At 42.6% G+C, this 17,891-nt stretch overlaps 2 protein-coding genes across 4 annotated transcripts in view; one reads left to right on the top strand and one right to left on the bottom strand.

Moving 5' to 3' along the window:
- The window catches only part of sfxn2 (sideroflexin 2), a 19,634-nt gene extending 8,677 nt beyond the window's left edge, over positions 1–10,957 (bottom strand). The window contains exons 1-6 of one of the 3 annotated variants that reach the window (XM_008295977.1): positions 10,857–10,957; positions 4,804–5,033; positions 2,940–3,110; positions 2,757–2,855; positions 661–736; positions 405–490 (exon numbers count right to left, since the gene is read on the bottom strand). In XM_008295977.1, coding sequence (XP_008294199.1) covers positions 405–490; positions 661–736; positions 2,757–2,855; positions 2,940–3,110; positions 4,804–4,958 — 587 coding nt within the window. In that variant the 5' untranslated portion in view covers positions 4,959–5,033; positions 10,857–10,957. Of the gene's footprint in view, positions 1–404; positions 491–660; positions 737–2,756; positions 2,856–2,939; positions 3,111–4,803; positions 5,034–9,228; positions 9,601–10,618; positions 10,804–10,856 lie in introns of those variants that run through there. The other 2 variants (XM_008295978.1, XM_008295975.1) reach the window with 2 other exon arrangements.
- Positions 10,322–15,430, top strand: LOC103367836 (ADP-ribosylation factor-like protein 3). Its single transcript, XM_008295990.1, has 7 exons — positions 10,322–10,327; positions 10,474–10,548; positions 11,063–11,206; positions 11,359–11,475; positions 12,070–12,120; positions 13,099–13,284; positions 14,318–15,430. The coding sequence occupies exons 1-7, from the start codon at positions 10,322–10,324 to the stop codon at positions 14,363–14,365; spliced, it is 627 nt and encodes a 208-aa protein (XP_008294212.1). The 3' UTR covers positions 14,366–15,430.
- Positions 15,431–17,891: the final 2,461 nt, after the last annotated feature.

The following is a 17,891-nucleotide window of genomic DNA, read 5'->3' as shown; positions in this document are numbered from 1 at the left end:
CAAAGTCAAAATCCCCAAAGCTCTTAGAATTCATCTTGAAGGAAACGTGAATGTCTCAAACTCATTTTTTTGAGTCACTAATGTCGAGGAAAAGTCAGCTGATCAACTCCAATCATTAGGATTCATCAGCTGGGACCATGGATGCCTGAACACAGCGATCCTTCCAGTAGTCGTTTGGATATTTCAGTGGGAGCTGAGCGACTTTCCCACATCACCATCTGCTGAGCCAGAAAACATCTACCGATCGTGACACACGTCTCGCCGCTATTTTAAGATCGACAGAGCAGCGCCACAACCGCCTTTAAAGCAGGAAGCGCGATTGCGTGTCGGGATGTCTGCTCTCAGGAAGTCTCTGACTTCAGGAAAACAGTCTGCATGTGTTCTGGGGGTTTCAAAGGACTCACTGCTGCCTCATCATGGGAATGTTAACGCAGTTAGCCGCCGCCACGGCTGCGAAGGGGACCCAGCGAGCCACGAGGGGAGGAGCTTTCTGAGGAGAGAAAACATCATCGTACACTCAACTCAATCCAGGAAAAAGACTAAAAGATGCAGCTGAAAATTACCGCTAAATCTGGTTTTGATGCCAACATATCTTTAAAGAGCACGACTCTGGCTGTAAACATGAGACAGATGACTGAGTTTGTGAGTTCTTGTTGGTACCTTTGTGTAGAGGTTGAGTCCGACTGCCGTTGCCAGAGCGGTGCTGGTTGCTGTGATGTAGGCGACTCCGATCTGCCTGAGAGACACAACATCACGGTTCATTTAAAGCATCCACGTCCAAACACTGAACTGGACAACAACAGCAGCTTCCACTGCACAGTTCTTGCATTCAGATAAAATAAGAAGCATTTTAGTTGGTATTTATTTACATTTAGCCACGTGTTGATTGATACGGCAAGTTAGAAATATGTCTGCATCCATGGTGTTTCTCTCCACAGGACGGTCTCGGCGAGTTGTTTCAGAAAACACAAAACTAGCTGAGTTTAAAGGAATAGGTACAACTACAGAGTTTTTTCCACTCTATTCCAATCAGAGTCATTTAATATTAATAAGCATCTGCCCACACCGAGTCCTACTTCAGGATTATTTTTAAACAATTCACACTTCAAGTTAATTAAAGTGACTAAAATCACTCCTCATGCTTGACAACTAAACAGCTCTGCAGCGTATTAAGAAAAAGAAATCTGGGGCCCCCCTATAGCTCACCTGGTAGAGCGGGTGGCCCATGAACAGGGGCTGTAGTTCCCCGATGCAGCGGTCATGAGTTCGAATCCCACTCACGACCCTTTGCTGCAGGTCTGTCCCCATTCTTCTCCCCCCTTTCCTGTCTCCCTCTACTGCACTAAATAAAGGCAAAAAGCCAAAAAAAAAAAAAATATAAAAAGAAATCTGCACTTTGTTGTTATTTCTGACCACTGCATGAACAAAAACCTCGTTAAAAGCTCCAAAAAATGCATCTAAAACCTCGACTGCATTTATTCTTGTGACACACACACACTCCTGATTAAAATATTAAGATCAGGGGAAAAATTACAAGTGTTTGCATTTTGCGCTGGTGGATCGTAACCAGGCTGCAAGTAGAGCTTCAACATGCAAATAGAAGAAACAGGACAAAAAAAAGAGAGTTGGCAATTCATTGAAAACTGCAGCTGTGGCTCAGGTAGTTGTCCTCTGATCGTACGGTTGGTGGTTCAATCCCCCACCCCTCCACAGTCAAAGTGTCCTTGGGCAAGACACTGAACCTGAAGTTGCTCCCAATGGCGGGCAGCACCTTGCATGGCAGCTCTGTCGCCATTGGTGTATGAATGTGTGTGTGAATGAGAAAACACATTGTGAGTGCCACTAAGGTAGAAAAGTGCTATGTAAGTGCAGTCCACTTAAACTCAACCGGGTTGTTCATCAGCTGATCAAACGTTTAAGACCATATCCCCCAAAAAAAGCCAAGACAGAACTAAGAGTGTTAAAAAACAGCTCAGTAGTGACTCGCTCCACTGTTCCTGTTGATCGTTTAGGCAGGAGGCTGGTGGGAACGTTGCTCCATGTGGTGAAGACGGCGTCACGAAGGGCATCCACCATCAGGAACTGATGTCTGTCTCTGTAAACCTTCTTTGTCATCCATCCCCAAACGTTCTCAAAGGGATTTAGATCATTGATGCCTGCTCTCTATTCATCATCTGTTGCTCCTGTTTCTTCTTTTTGCATTTTGAAGCTCTACTTACAACCTGGTAATGATCCACCAGCATAAAACACTTGTCATGTTCTCCCTGATCTTTAGACGTTGATCAGGAGCGTACGCGCCTACAGAGTCACACACCAACAGACGACAGCGTGACAACAGCCTGCATCACACTGGAATATAAAAACCGAATGAATCCTAGAACCATCCGAGACCGACTGAGATTGTTCTGTTCAAACCATCTTGGGAGGAGGTTTGGGATGCGTTTTAGCCAGATGTTGGGAAGGTGGAAATGCATCCATGTGTCACTGATGCAGCTTCAAAGAGGTACAGGTCTGTTCTCTGGGATAATGTCGCCGTGTTCTGGCTGCTACACACAGAACGCACAACGAGCTACAGTAGTGTTTATCAAAGAAATGGACAAAACGCTCGTGTGTTTGCTGCATGGCCACCCTCTGGACTGCAGGAGGGTCGACCCGGGTTTAAAGATTTATAATTTGGCCAACAGAGACGCACACAGAATGAGTTTAATCTGGATTTTTACACGTGAAATGACAAACAGGCTCTGATCAGGTCTTACTTGGGAGTGATGGGGGAGGCAGCGTTGCGGTTGGTGTAGTTGACCAGAGCGTTGAAGGACTGATTGACCCACTGCCAGAACACCACGGCAGGAACCGTCCTGCAATCACACACATGAAACCTCTCAAGTCTCCTCTGTGAAAGGGTTAAAGTGGTAAAACGCAGCCCGTTCGCCCGTCACTACCTGTAGAACTGCAGCATGCAGCCGGTGATGGCCATGCCTCCAGGCACCTGGAACGACATGCGGCCGATGATGTTCATCCGGTCTCCGGTGTCCGGGTGGAAGGCCGAGTCGTACAGCTTCTTAGCGTAGTGGAGCTGCTCCTCTGTGGTGCCGGGAGGGACGGATCCGGCCCTGCAGAGCACCGGACAGCCAGACATTTGAACACACTCTACAGTGACACCGTCGTAACGTCAAATAGCTGCAGAAACATTCCTAAAAAACCTGGTAGTGTTCAAGTTGGAACTTGAAGACGTCCTGCCTGGAAGGCAAAATATTAAAGATGAATTCCACCATCAAACAAATTCCAACTACTGCGTGACATTTCTGTGCTTCTGTGAAACTAAATCTACGTTTTGATGCCATTTATGGCCAGAATGTCTTCAGCAACATCCACTAAAAGTGTTCATATTTTAATTATTCATATATTAACTTCTTATTGTTGGTCGTGACCGTCATTCCTGTTTCATTTAATCCAGATTTGCTGTCTTTAATACTAGCCTCACTGTTTCACCTCTTCAGACCCGAGCTCTTGTTTGAGATGCACTTTTTATTTCTCTTTGACATTTGATCAGATCAAATGGCAAAGACAATTTAAAAAAAGAAAATATAAAGAAAAGAAAAAAATATTTTTAAAAATGTTGAAAACTTAATAAATAAACAAACAACCATAATAACATGATAATAATTTTAAATTAAAAAAAAAATAGTAAAACTACTGTGGTAATATAACCCAAACTGTGATGCATGTGGACGCCAGCTTCCTCTTCCTCTCATTACATCTCATTAGAACTGTTTTAACCCTCTGAACCCCAAAACCTTCCAATAGGTTTAAAAGCTATGCTGTCGCTGTTTTTTAAATGACAGAATTATACCATTTATTAAAACCAAACACCGTAAAAATGGAAAGAATCAACAGGAGGAGCTTCTTCCCTCAGGATGTCCGCCTGCTGAACCTGAGACAAATATATATACTCATAGATATATTTATCTCTTGTGTTTTATTCCTTATTCTTTTTCATCTTTTTAATATTGTTTCGGTTTGGAACAGGTGCACAAAACATTTCACTGCACGTTATACCGTGCATAACTGTGTTTGTGACCAATAAAGGCCTTGAATCCTTGAATCTTGAATCAGGACGGTCCTTCAGCTAATCCCTCATGACTCTCCCATTCAAAAAACATGTAATCGCTTCTGGGTGCAAGTCACGAGTGTTTAAGTTGTGACCGACAGACATGTGACAAAGCTTTAGGGATGTTTCAGCTGAACTGCAGGCTGTGTTTACCCCCACTGGTGTAAAATACATCATTTAAGCATTTTTTAATGGTTTTTGGCATTATATCTGTGTCACACTGCACCAGAAGACATTTTTAAAATTCTCTCCATGTCTATCAATGGTTGTGTCGTTTCCTTTATATTGCAGAGAAAAATGAACCCGCTGTGAGCAAAAAATGTGACGGGAATACAAAAAAAATGTCTAGAAACTGCTTTGGTTTCAGAGGTCTTAATGTAAATCAAACTGCTGCTCTGTCACATCAAAAACCAACAACGAAGCAAACAGGAAGCCGGTTCAGAGATACATTTATTCTTATTCATACAACATCACTTTGGCTGCAGTGCAACACATACAGCTGCTGCTCAATGGCTGTTGAATTTCATCCAAAATGCTGCTGATGTGGGATTAAACCAAACCAGCCAAACTAAAACCTGAAACTCAACTTGAACCATCTTTAAGAAACAGTCATTCTTTTTAATGTATGAAGAAGTTCAGATATTGTTTATGTCTGAAATAATCCCCATCAGCTCGTGTGCTTCTTCTTTTCTCACCTGCAGCTTTCTACCAAAGCTTTGGCTTCATCCAGGCGGGAGTCGGGCAACAGCGCAGTCCGACAGTCGGTGATGTTGAAGAAGTGCTTCACTCGGCCCATGAACGTCGTCTGATCCCATCGCGGCGCGTCGATGTCGAACGAACTCGAAGCCATCGTGGTTGCTAGAAGGCAGGCTCAGCGTGAAGCATGAAGAGGCCTCGACTCGCTCGGCGGGAGGCTCGTCAGCAGCTGCAGGAAAACGGAGAGTCATGTCAGCTGCTTGGAAAAATAATGAACAGACAAATAGGAGAGACGGTGCAGGATGTAATAAACATATAAAGTGGTTAATAGTTAATCACCAGCTTGTCTCCTGTCCTGTCTGAGCTCATGTAACATTAACAGATTGTAGCTGTGGGTCAGAGGGGCCAGGCGGCTGTAGCTCTGACCTCATAGTCAAAAAACGTGTAGAGCTGCAATGATCAGAAGACTTATCCATCATCTCTACACCTTAATCCTCACTAGGGGGGTTGGAGTCTATCCCAGCTGACTCAGGGTGAAGGCAGGTTCACCTGGACAGGTCACCAGTCTATCACAGGGCTACACTTAGAGACAGACAACCAAGCACACTCACATTCACACCTACGGACAATTTACAATCACCAGTTAACCTCAGCATGTTTCTGGACTGTGTGGGAGGAAGCCGGAGAACCCGGAGAGAACCCACGCTGCACGGGGAGAACATGGAGACTCCACGCAGAAAGATCCTGGGTGTCCTCACCAGGACGTGAACCGGCGACCTTCTAGCTGTGAGGCGACGGTGCTAACCACTGAGACACCTTGCAGCCCCGGAAGACTTATGTATCTTCATAATCAATTGTTTACATTAAATCAAAATATCCAAACCATTTTTGCTCTTGAAACACAAACATCTGCTGGTTTCTTTGTCTTAACATGATAGTAAATCAGTAAAGCTGCAGTGGTTTCATATGCTTTCTCCTCAAACTCATTGCAGCTCTTTGCACTAAACACTCTAAAAGGAAAAAGCTCCCACGTCGGCATCAACGTAAGCGAACCGACGACTCGTCCAAACCCTGCCCAGATGCCGTCTCTCTCTAAACACCAGCTACCACACAGCTCTGCAGTTCACCACCCAGGCTGCTGGGAACTTCTGTTTTCCAACATGTGCTCTTGGGTTCAAACCAAACACATCCCTGAACAAACAAACTCTTGCTTCTCCCTTAAAAAAATCCTCAAGGCCCAAATTTGCACTAGAAATCATTGACCACCTCCTGGTAAATGGTTCCACCGGCGGTCATTCCGGGTTTTTGCAGCTGCAGCACTTTGACTGGTTTCAACCAACCAGAGGAGCCGAAAGCTGCTGACTGCAGCTCGGTCGGCCCGAACGTCCCGCCGTACATCTTCATTATTACATTACCAAGTATTACTGTTAGTTTTAGGCGGAAGGCAAAGGTGAAATGTAAGCGAAGGACAGATGAGGAGAGAGGGGCACGTCAGCGCTGTGTGAGGCTCAGTCTGGCTGGAACTGGATTATTTCTGAAGCTGTTTGTTTAAAAAGTAGGTTAAAGGCCTGCAGAACCTGGTGGGGAGCTGAACACGGGCCACAAGTCAACGTGGACGTACATACCAGGACGCAGCATCAGAACATACAAAGCAGACGGAAGTGCGTTAATAACGGCAGATGAAGAGCAAAGCAGGGCTGCAGCTAAACAAGTACTGTCCTGATGAGGTTGAAGGTCTCGTAATTAATCAGTTAAACTGGAAGATGCCAGCTTCAGAACTCAAACGTTTTCAGTTTAAAAAGAGAAAATCTGCAAAAGTTTAAAAAGCTGAAACCAGAACGTATTCTGTCTTCGATAAACGATTAAAAAGCAACAATATGTATGAAGGAAACTAAATGAACAAACGTTGATTATTTTCACTGATATATTTGATCATCTGCACCAATAAATTGATGTATTTATAATAAACAGATGCAGGAATCGGGACGGTACGACCAAAATGATCAGTGAAGCACCCAACAATACGTTAACCTGTAGAGTTTAATTGGCCTTCTAATGATTCACTGGTTCCAATTCCTGAAATGTAAACATCTGCACAATCAAAAACCAGGAAACCAGTGCTGGCATCATTAATCAATCATCAGATTTGTTGGAAATGGATTCTCTCTCAACTAATCGATTGATAATTTCAGTTCGAATCAGGGGAACTAATGAGACCGCCACCTATAGAGGGGGTCAGTGGGTTAATCCAGCCGTGCGACTGAGCAAAGAATTGATTTTTCATTGATAAACTAATGAGATTAATGGATCTTGACGTGACTAATAACAAGATTCAGACTCACAGAAAGGGCCGCTGGAGGAAGGTACAGCAGCAGTGGAGGAACTAGGAATACTAATAAAACGCTGTGAACGATACTCCGTTATAAGTCCTATAATCAGGATTTAAACTACTGAATATGGACAAATGTCCCACTTACTGCTGTTTTATAATATATTAATAATGCATTCATTTGTTATCAGCATTTGGTGTCGACTGAGGTAAAGCTAATTTTTAACTATTTTGCACAAGCAGGTAACGAATGATTACAGTGGGTCAATCCAGTGATCAGTTATTAAAGCAACAGTACAGACTTCTACATTATTAACTCTGAATGAAAACTATAAAAATCTTAAGAAAATACTCACATTTTAGAAGCTGGAATCTGTTTATTTGGTGTCATTTGCATAAAAAATAACTGATAATCAGATTCAGCTGTACTTAAATACTGTTGAGTAATTTATTACAAAGTAGGGACACATGGATCATCAGATTATTTTTTTTTAATATACAAATGCCAAAAAATCTGTTTAAAATGTGCAGCTGCAAATCAACAGTGTAGGATAAAAGTTCAAAGGTTTTACTTTAGTTAAACAGATGTTAACATAAACACAGATTTTTAAATGAAAAAATGTGTTGGAATATGTAGATTTTCTCAATTTTGACATCAGGATTTTCACTTTTGCTGCAAAAGCGCATAAAGCTGCACCATTTATTGCTTCAGCATCGACAATGTCAAAGAAAGATCGACGTGAAGGACAACAAATCTGCCTCAAACGCATCGTGCTGGAAACAAGAAGGAAACTCACACGGTTCTTATTTTTCATGACTACAAAAGAGGTCAGCTTGATAGAACAGGAGCTACTCTGGTCCAAGGGTTCTCGGACAACCAAAGTTTTGTTTTTTAACTTTATTCACATGTGCGGTGTTTGCGTGTGCACAGTAAAATTAGCAAGGAGTGGGAGGAAAACACTGAAATGGAAGATTTGGTTGCAAAAAGAAACTCTCTATATGTAATATTTCAGCTGCAGAAGGGAGGACGTTGACCCAAAACAGGCTCTCTGTCGGCAGACTCCTGCAGCTGTTGCATGTACGTGAGGCAACGTTTGACCTGTTAAAGGCCCCATGCGCTGAAAATCCGTTCTTATTGTGTTTTGTGGTTGTTATAAACCAGAAGGTGTAAAATAAAAGCTGCTCAGGTGCGAAGACGTTCACTTCTGCCATTCCTCAAGCCTCTGCACGACTAGTTACCAATCCCAGCTTTACAAGTGAGTCAGAATTTGACCCAGAGGCTATGAAACACCAAACTAACCGACTGGGTTTCAAAGCCAAACAGGCCCAAAAAAGAGGGCAGACAGTCAGCTGTGGGGGCTTTAATTAATCTGCTGAGAACAGATTCCTGCGGTTCCTTTAAATCAAAGCTCTTCATGACAAGTTGGATATAAATGCCATCCAGACCAACAAACAAAACATCTTTCAGCTTCTTTCAACATATGTTTGCTGACCTCGATCATAGTAGAGTTTATAATTATTTGCACACAGAGTTAATCAAGTGATTTAGTGAAATTTCCTGCACTTTTTAAATATATTGTAGGATATTTATGCTGCAGAACAACAACATCTGCAGCCCTACTGTGCACTAGTGTACAAAAGTGAAAATAAAATGTCCAAGTTCCTCAAAAGCACACGACTTTAGTGCATGCACTCTTCTTCACTGACTAGCTGAGGCTCTTTTATTTTTGTAACTTAAACTGAGTCTTGACAAACTGGCTCTGCAGGCCAGAGCACCTCCAGCATCTGGATGAGTTCACACATGAGCCTGAACACTCACTGCACGCATCAGATGTGCTGAATTACACACGTGCGGTTACTAAAACACGAAAATAGGAGTCTGGAGAGGAGCTGTGGCTGAAGTGTAGCGAGCAAAGTGCCGTGGAGGAGTTGGAACATGTCAGGAGGAGCTCAGACTGATGTAACTCGGTGCTGCAGTTACCAGCTGATTTTTCTGAAAGCAGCTTAAAAAAAACAACAAAAATCAGGAAATAAAACCCCAGAAAGCAGCGACACGCGGGCTGCAGCGTGAACCGACAGCAGCAGAGAGACGTACCTGTAGAGATCCTCCAGCCGCCTCTCTGATCGACCTGTCAGGTGAAAAACTGAACGTGCCCGTCTGGTGATAGTAAAGAAATGCGCACGTGGCACACCGTCCTCCAATCACAGTCTGGGGCAGATCCCGACCCTGAACCACGCACAGCCTCCGGTACCGAACAGAAAACCGGACCAAACCGAACCCGACACCCGGCCCTGCGCTCTACTAATAACAACACAGATGTAAAAGATGCTAAAAACACGTGCGGCTAACGCTCCAGTCCACAGCTGCAGTGCTTTCTAACTGTTATGCTAACTAGCTGGCTAATTAGCTCTGTGATAGGTTGTTCTCGGCCTCCTGGTTAAATTTAGCCAGCTGGTTTATGAGCAGTAACTTCTTGTAACGTGTGTGGGCACAAATATACCATAAATATGACACGTGGATGTATTGTTGACCCACATATTAAACATTTAGCAGGAAGCTAACTTCACTCGTCCTCCATAGTTGGGGATGGTGCTGCGTTCAGGGTCAGTCGTTTATATCGCACAGTAGAGAAACTGACCGGTTTGCACCACTACCATCTAAAAGGCAGGTCATGGGATCTACTTCCACCACTTTATTAAATACATGGATGCAAGATAAACATTATAATTTACTGATCTAAATAAAGCCCTGACGTTGCAAGCGTTCATTTGAAAACTTGGGTTTCGTTACTTCGTAACTAAATTGCTGACATTTTTCTCTATTTTTTGACATATAACAAACAAGAAATCAAGTTAATTAAGAAAACATCAGCCCTGAAGTGTTCTCAACATAAAATCAGGTGTGACTACAAGAGCAGCACTAAGGATAAACACCTTCAAATCAAATCTTCAGATTTCACCCTGATGACTGCACCATTTTCAAGTTTTTGCACAGTACAATGAATAAATAAATAAATGTGACGTGTTCTGTTGTAAGCAAAGTAAATTAATTCTAGTTTTTGTCTTGTTTGTGATGATTAACAGCACTGTAATCATATGTACAAGTGTAGCTTGCAAATAATTGTTTTCACACATTTAATTTTAAGCTTAATTTGAGTGACTGACCCTTTAAACAGCCCAGGAGAAGGATGCAGGTGCTGATGAGAGAAAACGTTCAACCATAAAATCCCATTTTACAATAAACCCCAAATAAATACTGATAATAATTAAAGCAAAAGTGTAGATTTTTGTTCCCAATTCTACCGGGTGTTCTTTGAACGCAGCATGAGCCCGAGTTCAGTACGTAGCTGTGCGTCTGACGTCATCCCCCTTAGTAACCCTCGGCGGCGTCTCCAGGAGAGAAGGCAACAAGATGGTGAGCTTAATTTATCCTCATAATTAGCCTTTAACTTCAAACATCAAGCTTCACATGCGAAAATACTCACACACATTAGCGCCCACTTGTATTTATATCCACTTTTTTAAAATCCCGCTGCCCGCAACTTGACGAAAAACACACTGAGCGGCAAAGAAAAAAACAACTGCCTTGTTGCTTCGTTCAGTTATCAGGGGAGATTAGCTTAGCACGTTAGCTCGGTTTAGCTCCTGTTTGCCGTTAACATGTAAACAGTTAGCTAAAAATGCTCAAGAAAACCAGACAGGGTGATGCCGCCAGCTACTCACGGGACCCGTTGTCGTCCTCATGTGTCGGTACCGTTAGCAGGGAGCTGGCTCATCATCCACAGCGGGGACCGGGAATGCACTTGCACGGCCTGCTGGTGCCTGCAAAGAGGAGATGTGTTTCTACAATGGTGGCTCGCCGCAGCAGTGCTCCCCCTGTCCCCCCGGCACAGTAACATCACACGGATGTATTTCATTGATTCTTGCAGGGATTGCTGTCCATCCTGCGTAAGCTAAAGAGCACACCGGACCAGGAGGTGAGGATACTGCTGCTGGGTCTGGACAACGGAGGGAAGACGACCCTGCTCAAACAGTTGGCATCCGAAGACATCAGCCACATCACCCCCACGCAGGTCAGACAGAAAGGCTCTCACACACACACTCACACTACCTGTTGAAACAGACAGATTACACTCAAGATGAGTCCCCTTTTGGTAGTTGTATGAATTTTCTGGACCAGCATCTTCATCTCTGTAACCAGCTTGGTGTTTTGTGCCTCCTCCAGGGATTCAACATCAAGAGCGTCCAGTCTCAGGGATTTAAACTGAACGTTTGGGACATCGGAGGCCAGAGGAAGATCAGGCCGTACTGGAGAAACTACTTTGAGAACACTGATGTGCTGGTGAGTGTTTGGACAAAATGTCTAATTGGGGGTTTTTCTAATCTCGTACTTCATTATCAGCCTGCTATAAGGGAAAAACAATTCTCTGGTTTGTTTGTATTTACTTATTCAAACCAGTCACAACCATCATGGGCAGCACTAAGTAAAGGATGTGGCTTCAAGGTTCTCTCTAAATAACGACGGGGGAATTGTTGCATGCAGGGCGGCATGCGTCATTAACATGAATAATGCACAAAAAAAAAAAACCTAGCAGGGCTGCCGTAATGCACAGTTCTTGCCAAAACTTGTTTGAAATTTTCAGTGTGGTATTTTCCTCGCCTGGAGGTTGTTGTTGTTGTTTGCCATAGTGAAGTGGATTTTGCAAAAGGGGAGGACAAAGCCTCCTGACATGATCAGACTGCAATCTCCATCCATGAAGTTAGACTCTAGTTTCTCTGACAGACGTGATTTGATTTGTGATTTTTAGCTTTACCTGAATATTCCCTGTACAATAGATTTAACACGTGGTGGAGCTTTACTACATGAGATACAATCAGAAGCGTGACTGTCATCTGTCGCACAAGCTTATGAACAAAACCTGTGATTTTATTTCAGATTTATGTCATTGACAGCGCTGACAGAAAGAGGTTTGAGGAAACGGGTCAGGTATGTACAACATATTGTAAGGAATACGCATCTTCATATTTGTCAGATTCTATTAATCTCTCAATTAACTTATTAATCTTTTGGTCAGTAAAATGTCCAATTGCTTTTTTCTTCTGTCCCACAGTTCAAAACCCAAAAACATTCAGTTTATTGTCAAGAACAACCAGAAACTAGTCACATTAACAAGACTGGAAAATAGATTTTTTTGCTATTTTTACTTTTAAAAATAACTTCAAATCACACAATTGGCTGATTTCCCATTAGTTTTCTGACAATCTAGTAATTACCTCTTGTCAAGTCTGAATTAAAAGTCAAACGTTCGGCTTCCACCTCTGTGATTGCTGAGCATTAAATGAGATGGACGGCATTTGAATATTTTTCTTTAAAGTCCGTGTTAATGGTAATTGTTTCTGTAAGAGCAGAGGACTGTTAATTAAATAATTAAAATGTTAATTGAATTCAAGGTTTGTGGTTATTCCCGTCTTAGTGGGGTTTTAATGGTTCAGTGATTTTAAGAGCAAAATAGGAAATTTGATTGTTTCTGCTTAGGTTTAGGTTTAGACCTGCACTAACCATTAGTTTAAGTGACTTTTTCTCAATGAATTGATTTAGTGGTTGAGTCCTAAAATATCAAAAATAGTGAAAAATATGAATCAGTGTTTCCCAAAGATGACGCCGTCAGAAGTCCTGTTTTATCCACAAACCAAAGACATTCAGTTTGTTGTCATAGAGAAGGAAAGAAACAGGAAAGTGTTCAAATTTTAAAAGCTGGAGTTAAACAATTTAGATGAATCGATTATTAAAATAGTTGGTGATTAATTCAGTAGCTAATCGATTAATAGTTGCAGCTCTACTGAAGTCATGTGTCAAGTTCAAAAAGCACAGATTTTCATTTTATTCATAGCCGCTTCCAGCTCTGCTTTTTAATTAATAAGAATCACTGGAGTCTCGTCACAGAATGTTTTTACGTCTGATCAGGAGCTGGCTGAGCTGCTGGATGAGGAGAAGCTGAGCGGCGTTCCTGTGCTGATCTTTGCGAACAAGCAGGACCTGCTGACGGCCGCCCCGGCATCCGAGATCGCAGAGGGCCTCAATCTGCACACCATCCGGGACCGAATGTGGCAGATCCAGTCCTGCTCCGCCCTCACTGGTGAGGGCATTCAGGTGAGCGCACAAGCTTCTCCTTTTGTTGTTATTAGGGATCGACTGATGTGGGGTTTCTTCAGTGAAGCCGATAACTAGTACTTAGAACCGATATACATTAAATGTTAAACGGTGCATGTTAACAGCATGTTGTTGCAGGAACATGACATTCATAACGCTTCAGGATTACTGAATATATATATAATAGAAACAGCAGTGAAGATGTCAGAGCGCCTTGTGAGGCTACAACGCTCTCCTTTGTTCGACTGAGATCAATAACCGTTTGTCTCCTTCAGTTTTCTTAATCTTTCACTGTTCCACCACTTTAATTGCAGACTGAAGCCAGTATTGTAGAGCAGCGTTAATTATTGTTCTCCAAACCGTTTCAGGGTCGTCTGTGACTTCCTTCTAATGTAGCTGCTAGCCGTTAGCGTAGCTGTAGCCACTGTGAGGGCAGCTCATGTCCTGATTGGTGAAGATGGCTGAGCTTCTTGTTTAGTTCTGTCAGTTAGAACACATTTTTAGCTGTTATTCTTGCTTTGGGAAGATGTCACAGCTGCAAGCCAAACAGCAAACCCTCCTAGCGATAGCCTTAGCCTAGCACCAGTAACTTCTGGTTGCCGTGACACCAACAATTGAAGTATTGGGGAATATTTTAGTGTAACAGGGAAACTGGGAATGCTTTTGTAAGATTGCGGTGTTTCTTACAACTTCAGCAACATCTGCTGCCTCACCTTCCAAACACAGCGCTGCTAATTCACAGACGCTGCCTGGAAACAGGAGTTTTCATTGTTGATCAGCTGCAGCTTGTGACAGCCAATCAGAGAGAGCTGTAGGAGGGACGCTGCTTTAGACGACAGCGTGACTACGAAGAGAGAGAACTCTGCATCAAATCCAAAGTAGTACGTAATCGGTTAACAAAAACAAAGATGCTAATAATCAGAAAAATGCAGAATATCGGCTCTAATAATCGGTCGATCCCTTGTTTGTCTGTGCCGTTGTTCTCCTCTTCTTCTTCTCACCGCGTTGCCTTTTTCTCTTAAACCCGATTCAGGAGGGCATGAATTGGGTCTGCAAGAGCGTAAACTCCAAGAAAAAATAGCTCGGCTTCTAGTCTTCCAGCCCTCAGGAGCAGCAGCAGCAGCAGCAGCAGCAGCACACACACTGACACACATGGCAGCCTCCTGAGCCTTAGTACGATGGGATATACCTGTGAATGTACACACACTACTAATCCAACGTGGACTTGGAGTTTTTAACCCCCCCCCTGCATCCCTGTCACCGCTGACGTCCACTAATCTCAGCACATGTCTCCGCGTCGGCCTCCACCTCAGAGGACGGGCGTTTTGCCTTCAAAGAGGAACCCATGCCAGGAATTAGACCCCTCCGTCCACCCACGTCGCCGTCACACTCCTCACCCGACACGACCTCAAACATCCCCGTTACAAAACTGCTGTCTTTTTCACCGAGGAATTCCAACGTGTTCTTGAAGCTCTTTCACTCGCTGTCCTGGAAACCAGCCCTCCTCCATCTCCATCGTTTTTCCTCCATCTTCTGTGTTGATGTTTTCTTTCTTTCTTTCATTTTTTTTTTTTTAAAGAAATCATTCCACGATGGCTGTAAGCGCTTTTCCTGCTATGGCTCTGTTTGAAGTGAGGTATATTTTTGTAATTTGTTTTATTTATGGTGAAGTAGAGTGTAGAGTGCTTTCAAACAACAGCTCGTGCGGTGTGTGTGTGTGTGTGTGTGTGTGTGTGTGTGTGATCCCCAGGATGTTGGCGTATCGGTCCAGCTCTCCCCCTGCTAAAGAATAATACTGTTCATATGTATAAAAAAACAAAAAGAAAAAAGATGAAACTAAATGGTTAAAAGGAGAACTACTACACTTTTGGATCAACTGTAAATAGTTGGGCCCCGTGTTCATATGTTACGTTATGCACATGTTATAGAGTATGTGTCGCCCCGCTGTGCTTCGTAGTCTATAATGTTTGCATATCTAATGTATGCTGGCAGATTTTTAACAGAGGTACACGTACTGTATGTCCCGACGCATTTCCATGTGCTCTTTGGGTTAGTGAGGGAACTCTTTCGGCATTTCCTTTTGATATTCTTGAATGTAATCTGTCCAGAATTGAAGATACTGTATGTGAATAAAAAAAAAAAAAAAGAAGAAAAGCAGTTGTTGAATTGTGCTGCCTGCTGCACAAACACACGTGAAGAGGCGTCGACACACAACCAGGTGGAGTCAGCTGCTCATGACGGCCGGCGTGGAGAGGCCTCTGTGGGCGACAGCGGCGAGGACAGAGCGCTCGATTCACTGGTTAATTACAAGTACGTGCTTCTTATGTACGTCGCAGAAGTAACCGTCAGTGAAAGATAGCGAACAGATGATTAAAACCACCTACAGTCACGCTGATTGCATTTTAAGAATCCTCCAGAACTCATCGAATCATCTGGACTACAAATACTTCATCCGCTGCACAGTGGAATGAGATTTTTTAACAGGTTTCCAAACTTAAAGTTCGGTAGCCAGCTGGCCGGCTGACGGGTCTGATTGGGAAACAAAGGCGCAGCTATTAGGAAAAAAAAAAAAAGTGATTTCTCAGAAATAAAAGCGAAATACTCAGAAGCCAACAGAACCATGTCATATCAATTATTCATCCACAGAACTCCCCGGATGATTCATGATGTTTGTCATTAAAATTCCAGACGGGGCTCCTTTGCAACTTCATGGAGAAAATCAAATCAAATCAGGTTTATTGTCATTTATTTTGCTGTAAATACACAGAAGTACAGCCAAGAAGAGAGAGTTTATTCAGGATTATTCAACCAGCAAGTTCTGCAGAATGAACGTCTGGGATGAGACGCTAAACGTTCGCTGAACAAGAGACGTGGTCACGATTAAAACTAAAGATCTGAAGCCAAACTTCTTCATACATTCACATGTGTTGACACTGTAAAACAAAACAGTGATTTTTAGATGAGATTTTCCCAGCATTCTTAAACCCTCCTAAAACAAATAACAAGAAGAAATATGACTTTGCACGTCTATTGTGAAATAACTTTACGAAACAGCAGGTTGTGAATAAAAAGAAAAACTTCAATTAAAAGAAAAAGTTCATTCTTCTCACATAAAAAGACGTTTTTCACAAATGTTATCTTTTTAATTTAACAGATGCATTAATGCTGTAAATATATCAGAGAATTAGCAACAAATGGTGACAAAAAAGAAGTGTTGGTTCTGTAATAGATTTGTTTGTTAAATGAGAAATATATTATAAAAATAAAAACAATAAAAACAAGAACTGAGAAAAAAAAAATGGAAATGTACGACAACCAAGAGATTAATCAGGAAACATCTGTAGTTTTTCCCAACTCGTCTGTTTCTCTTAAATCTTGCCCCAGAAAACTAATTCTAATAATATAATATGTGTAATAACACTGATTTACATTTTTAAACTGTGAAAATCACAGATTTCCTAACACCACAGATTCATTTCATTTCTTCTTCGGCTCATTTTTACTGCGGAAAACATGAATATAAAAACATTTCTACCATAAATTAATGCAGAAAAAAAAGGCCCAAATTAGTGCATAAGGATTCAGTGAAGTGTGTGACGCATATCGGAGCCCCTGACCTACAGCGTCCTCCCCGGTATTCAAACCAAACCTACGCCCGTGATAGAAAACTAAACTGAAAGAAACACACCTACTCTGAAAACTAACTGAAACCAAACAATTACTCACAACCTCCCGTTTTCCTGACAGCTTTCTACATTTATCAGACAGCTAGAGGTTGATTTTGCATCAATTCAGCTTGTTATGAAAAAAAGACGCATTACGCACTCAAGTGAAGGCAGAATCACTAATTGTAGATTGCACTCAGAAACGTTAATTACAGCACTGAAGCCACTCACAATTAATTACTTTCCATCGTGGATCATTTCATTTTAAAGCCTCCTAGAAGCCGCATGTGTCCGTGATGTACAGGCTCATTACTGAACACGCTGATCATAAATAATGGCCCACGAGAACACGTCTGGAGGTGTTACATGTCCAACAGCCAGGCCCTGCAGCAGGAACAGTGCGCCGTGTGTTTTACTTTGCGTAACGTTGTGTGTGTGTGTGTGTGTGTGTGTGTGTGTGTGTGTGTGTGTGATTCAGAGGGCCGGGGAGGCCTGCAAACAGCCTCTTCTTCTTGTCTCACAAAGATTCTCATTGTTCGGTCGTCCTCTCCTCTCGCACAGACAGAATGTACGAGTGCTGTCCCTCGTTTCTGGCCCTTAACTCCTTGTTAGATTTTAACTCGGACAAAAGCGCTGCGGAAAATGTGATGCGCTGTGGGAGACATGAAGGCGTTCAGAGAAACAGCTGGAAAAATACGGTCGCTCTGGTGGACAGTTAGATTGAGAGTATTAATACCATTAGTGTCTGTGAGATAAGCTACCTCCGGAAGATGGTTAGCTTAGCTTAGCATAAAAACTGGAAACAGAGATAAACGGCTAGTATAGTAGTAAAGTCCGACCTGGGCTCTAAACCCAGGATGAAGCGATGGTCTCCCTGCAAAACACTGATGAGCAGATTGTTTAGTGGAACATCTGCAAGTAGGGAGATGAGAACTATCATCA

The sequence above is a fragment of the Stegastes partitus genome, unplaced genomic scaffold, assembly GCF_000690725.1.
Source record: "Stegastes partitus isolate 25-593 unplaced genomic scaffold, Stegastes_partitus-1.0.2 Scaffold1092, whole genome shotgun sequence".
Taxonomy (NCBI): domain Eukaryota; kingdom Metazoa; phylum Chordata; class Actinopteri; family Pomacentridae; genus Stegastes; species Stegastes partitus.
The sequence above is the reverse complement of the archived record's forward strand: the minus strand, read 5'-3'. Positions and strand labels throughout refer to the sequence as shown.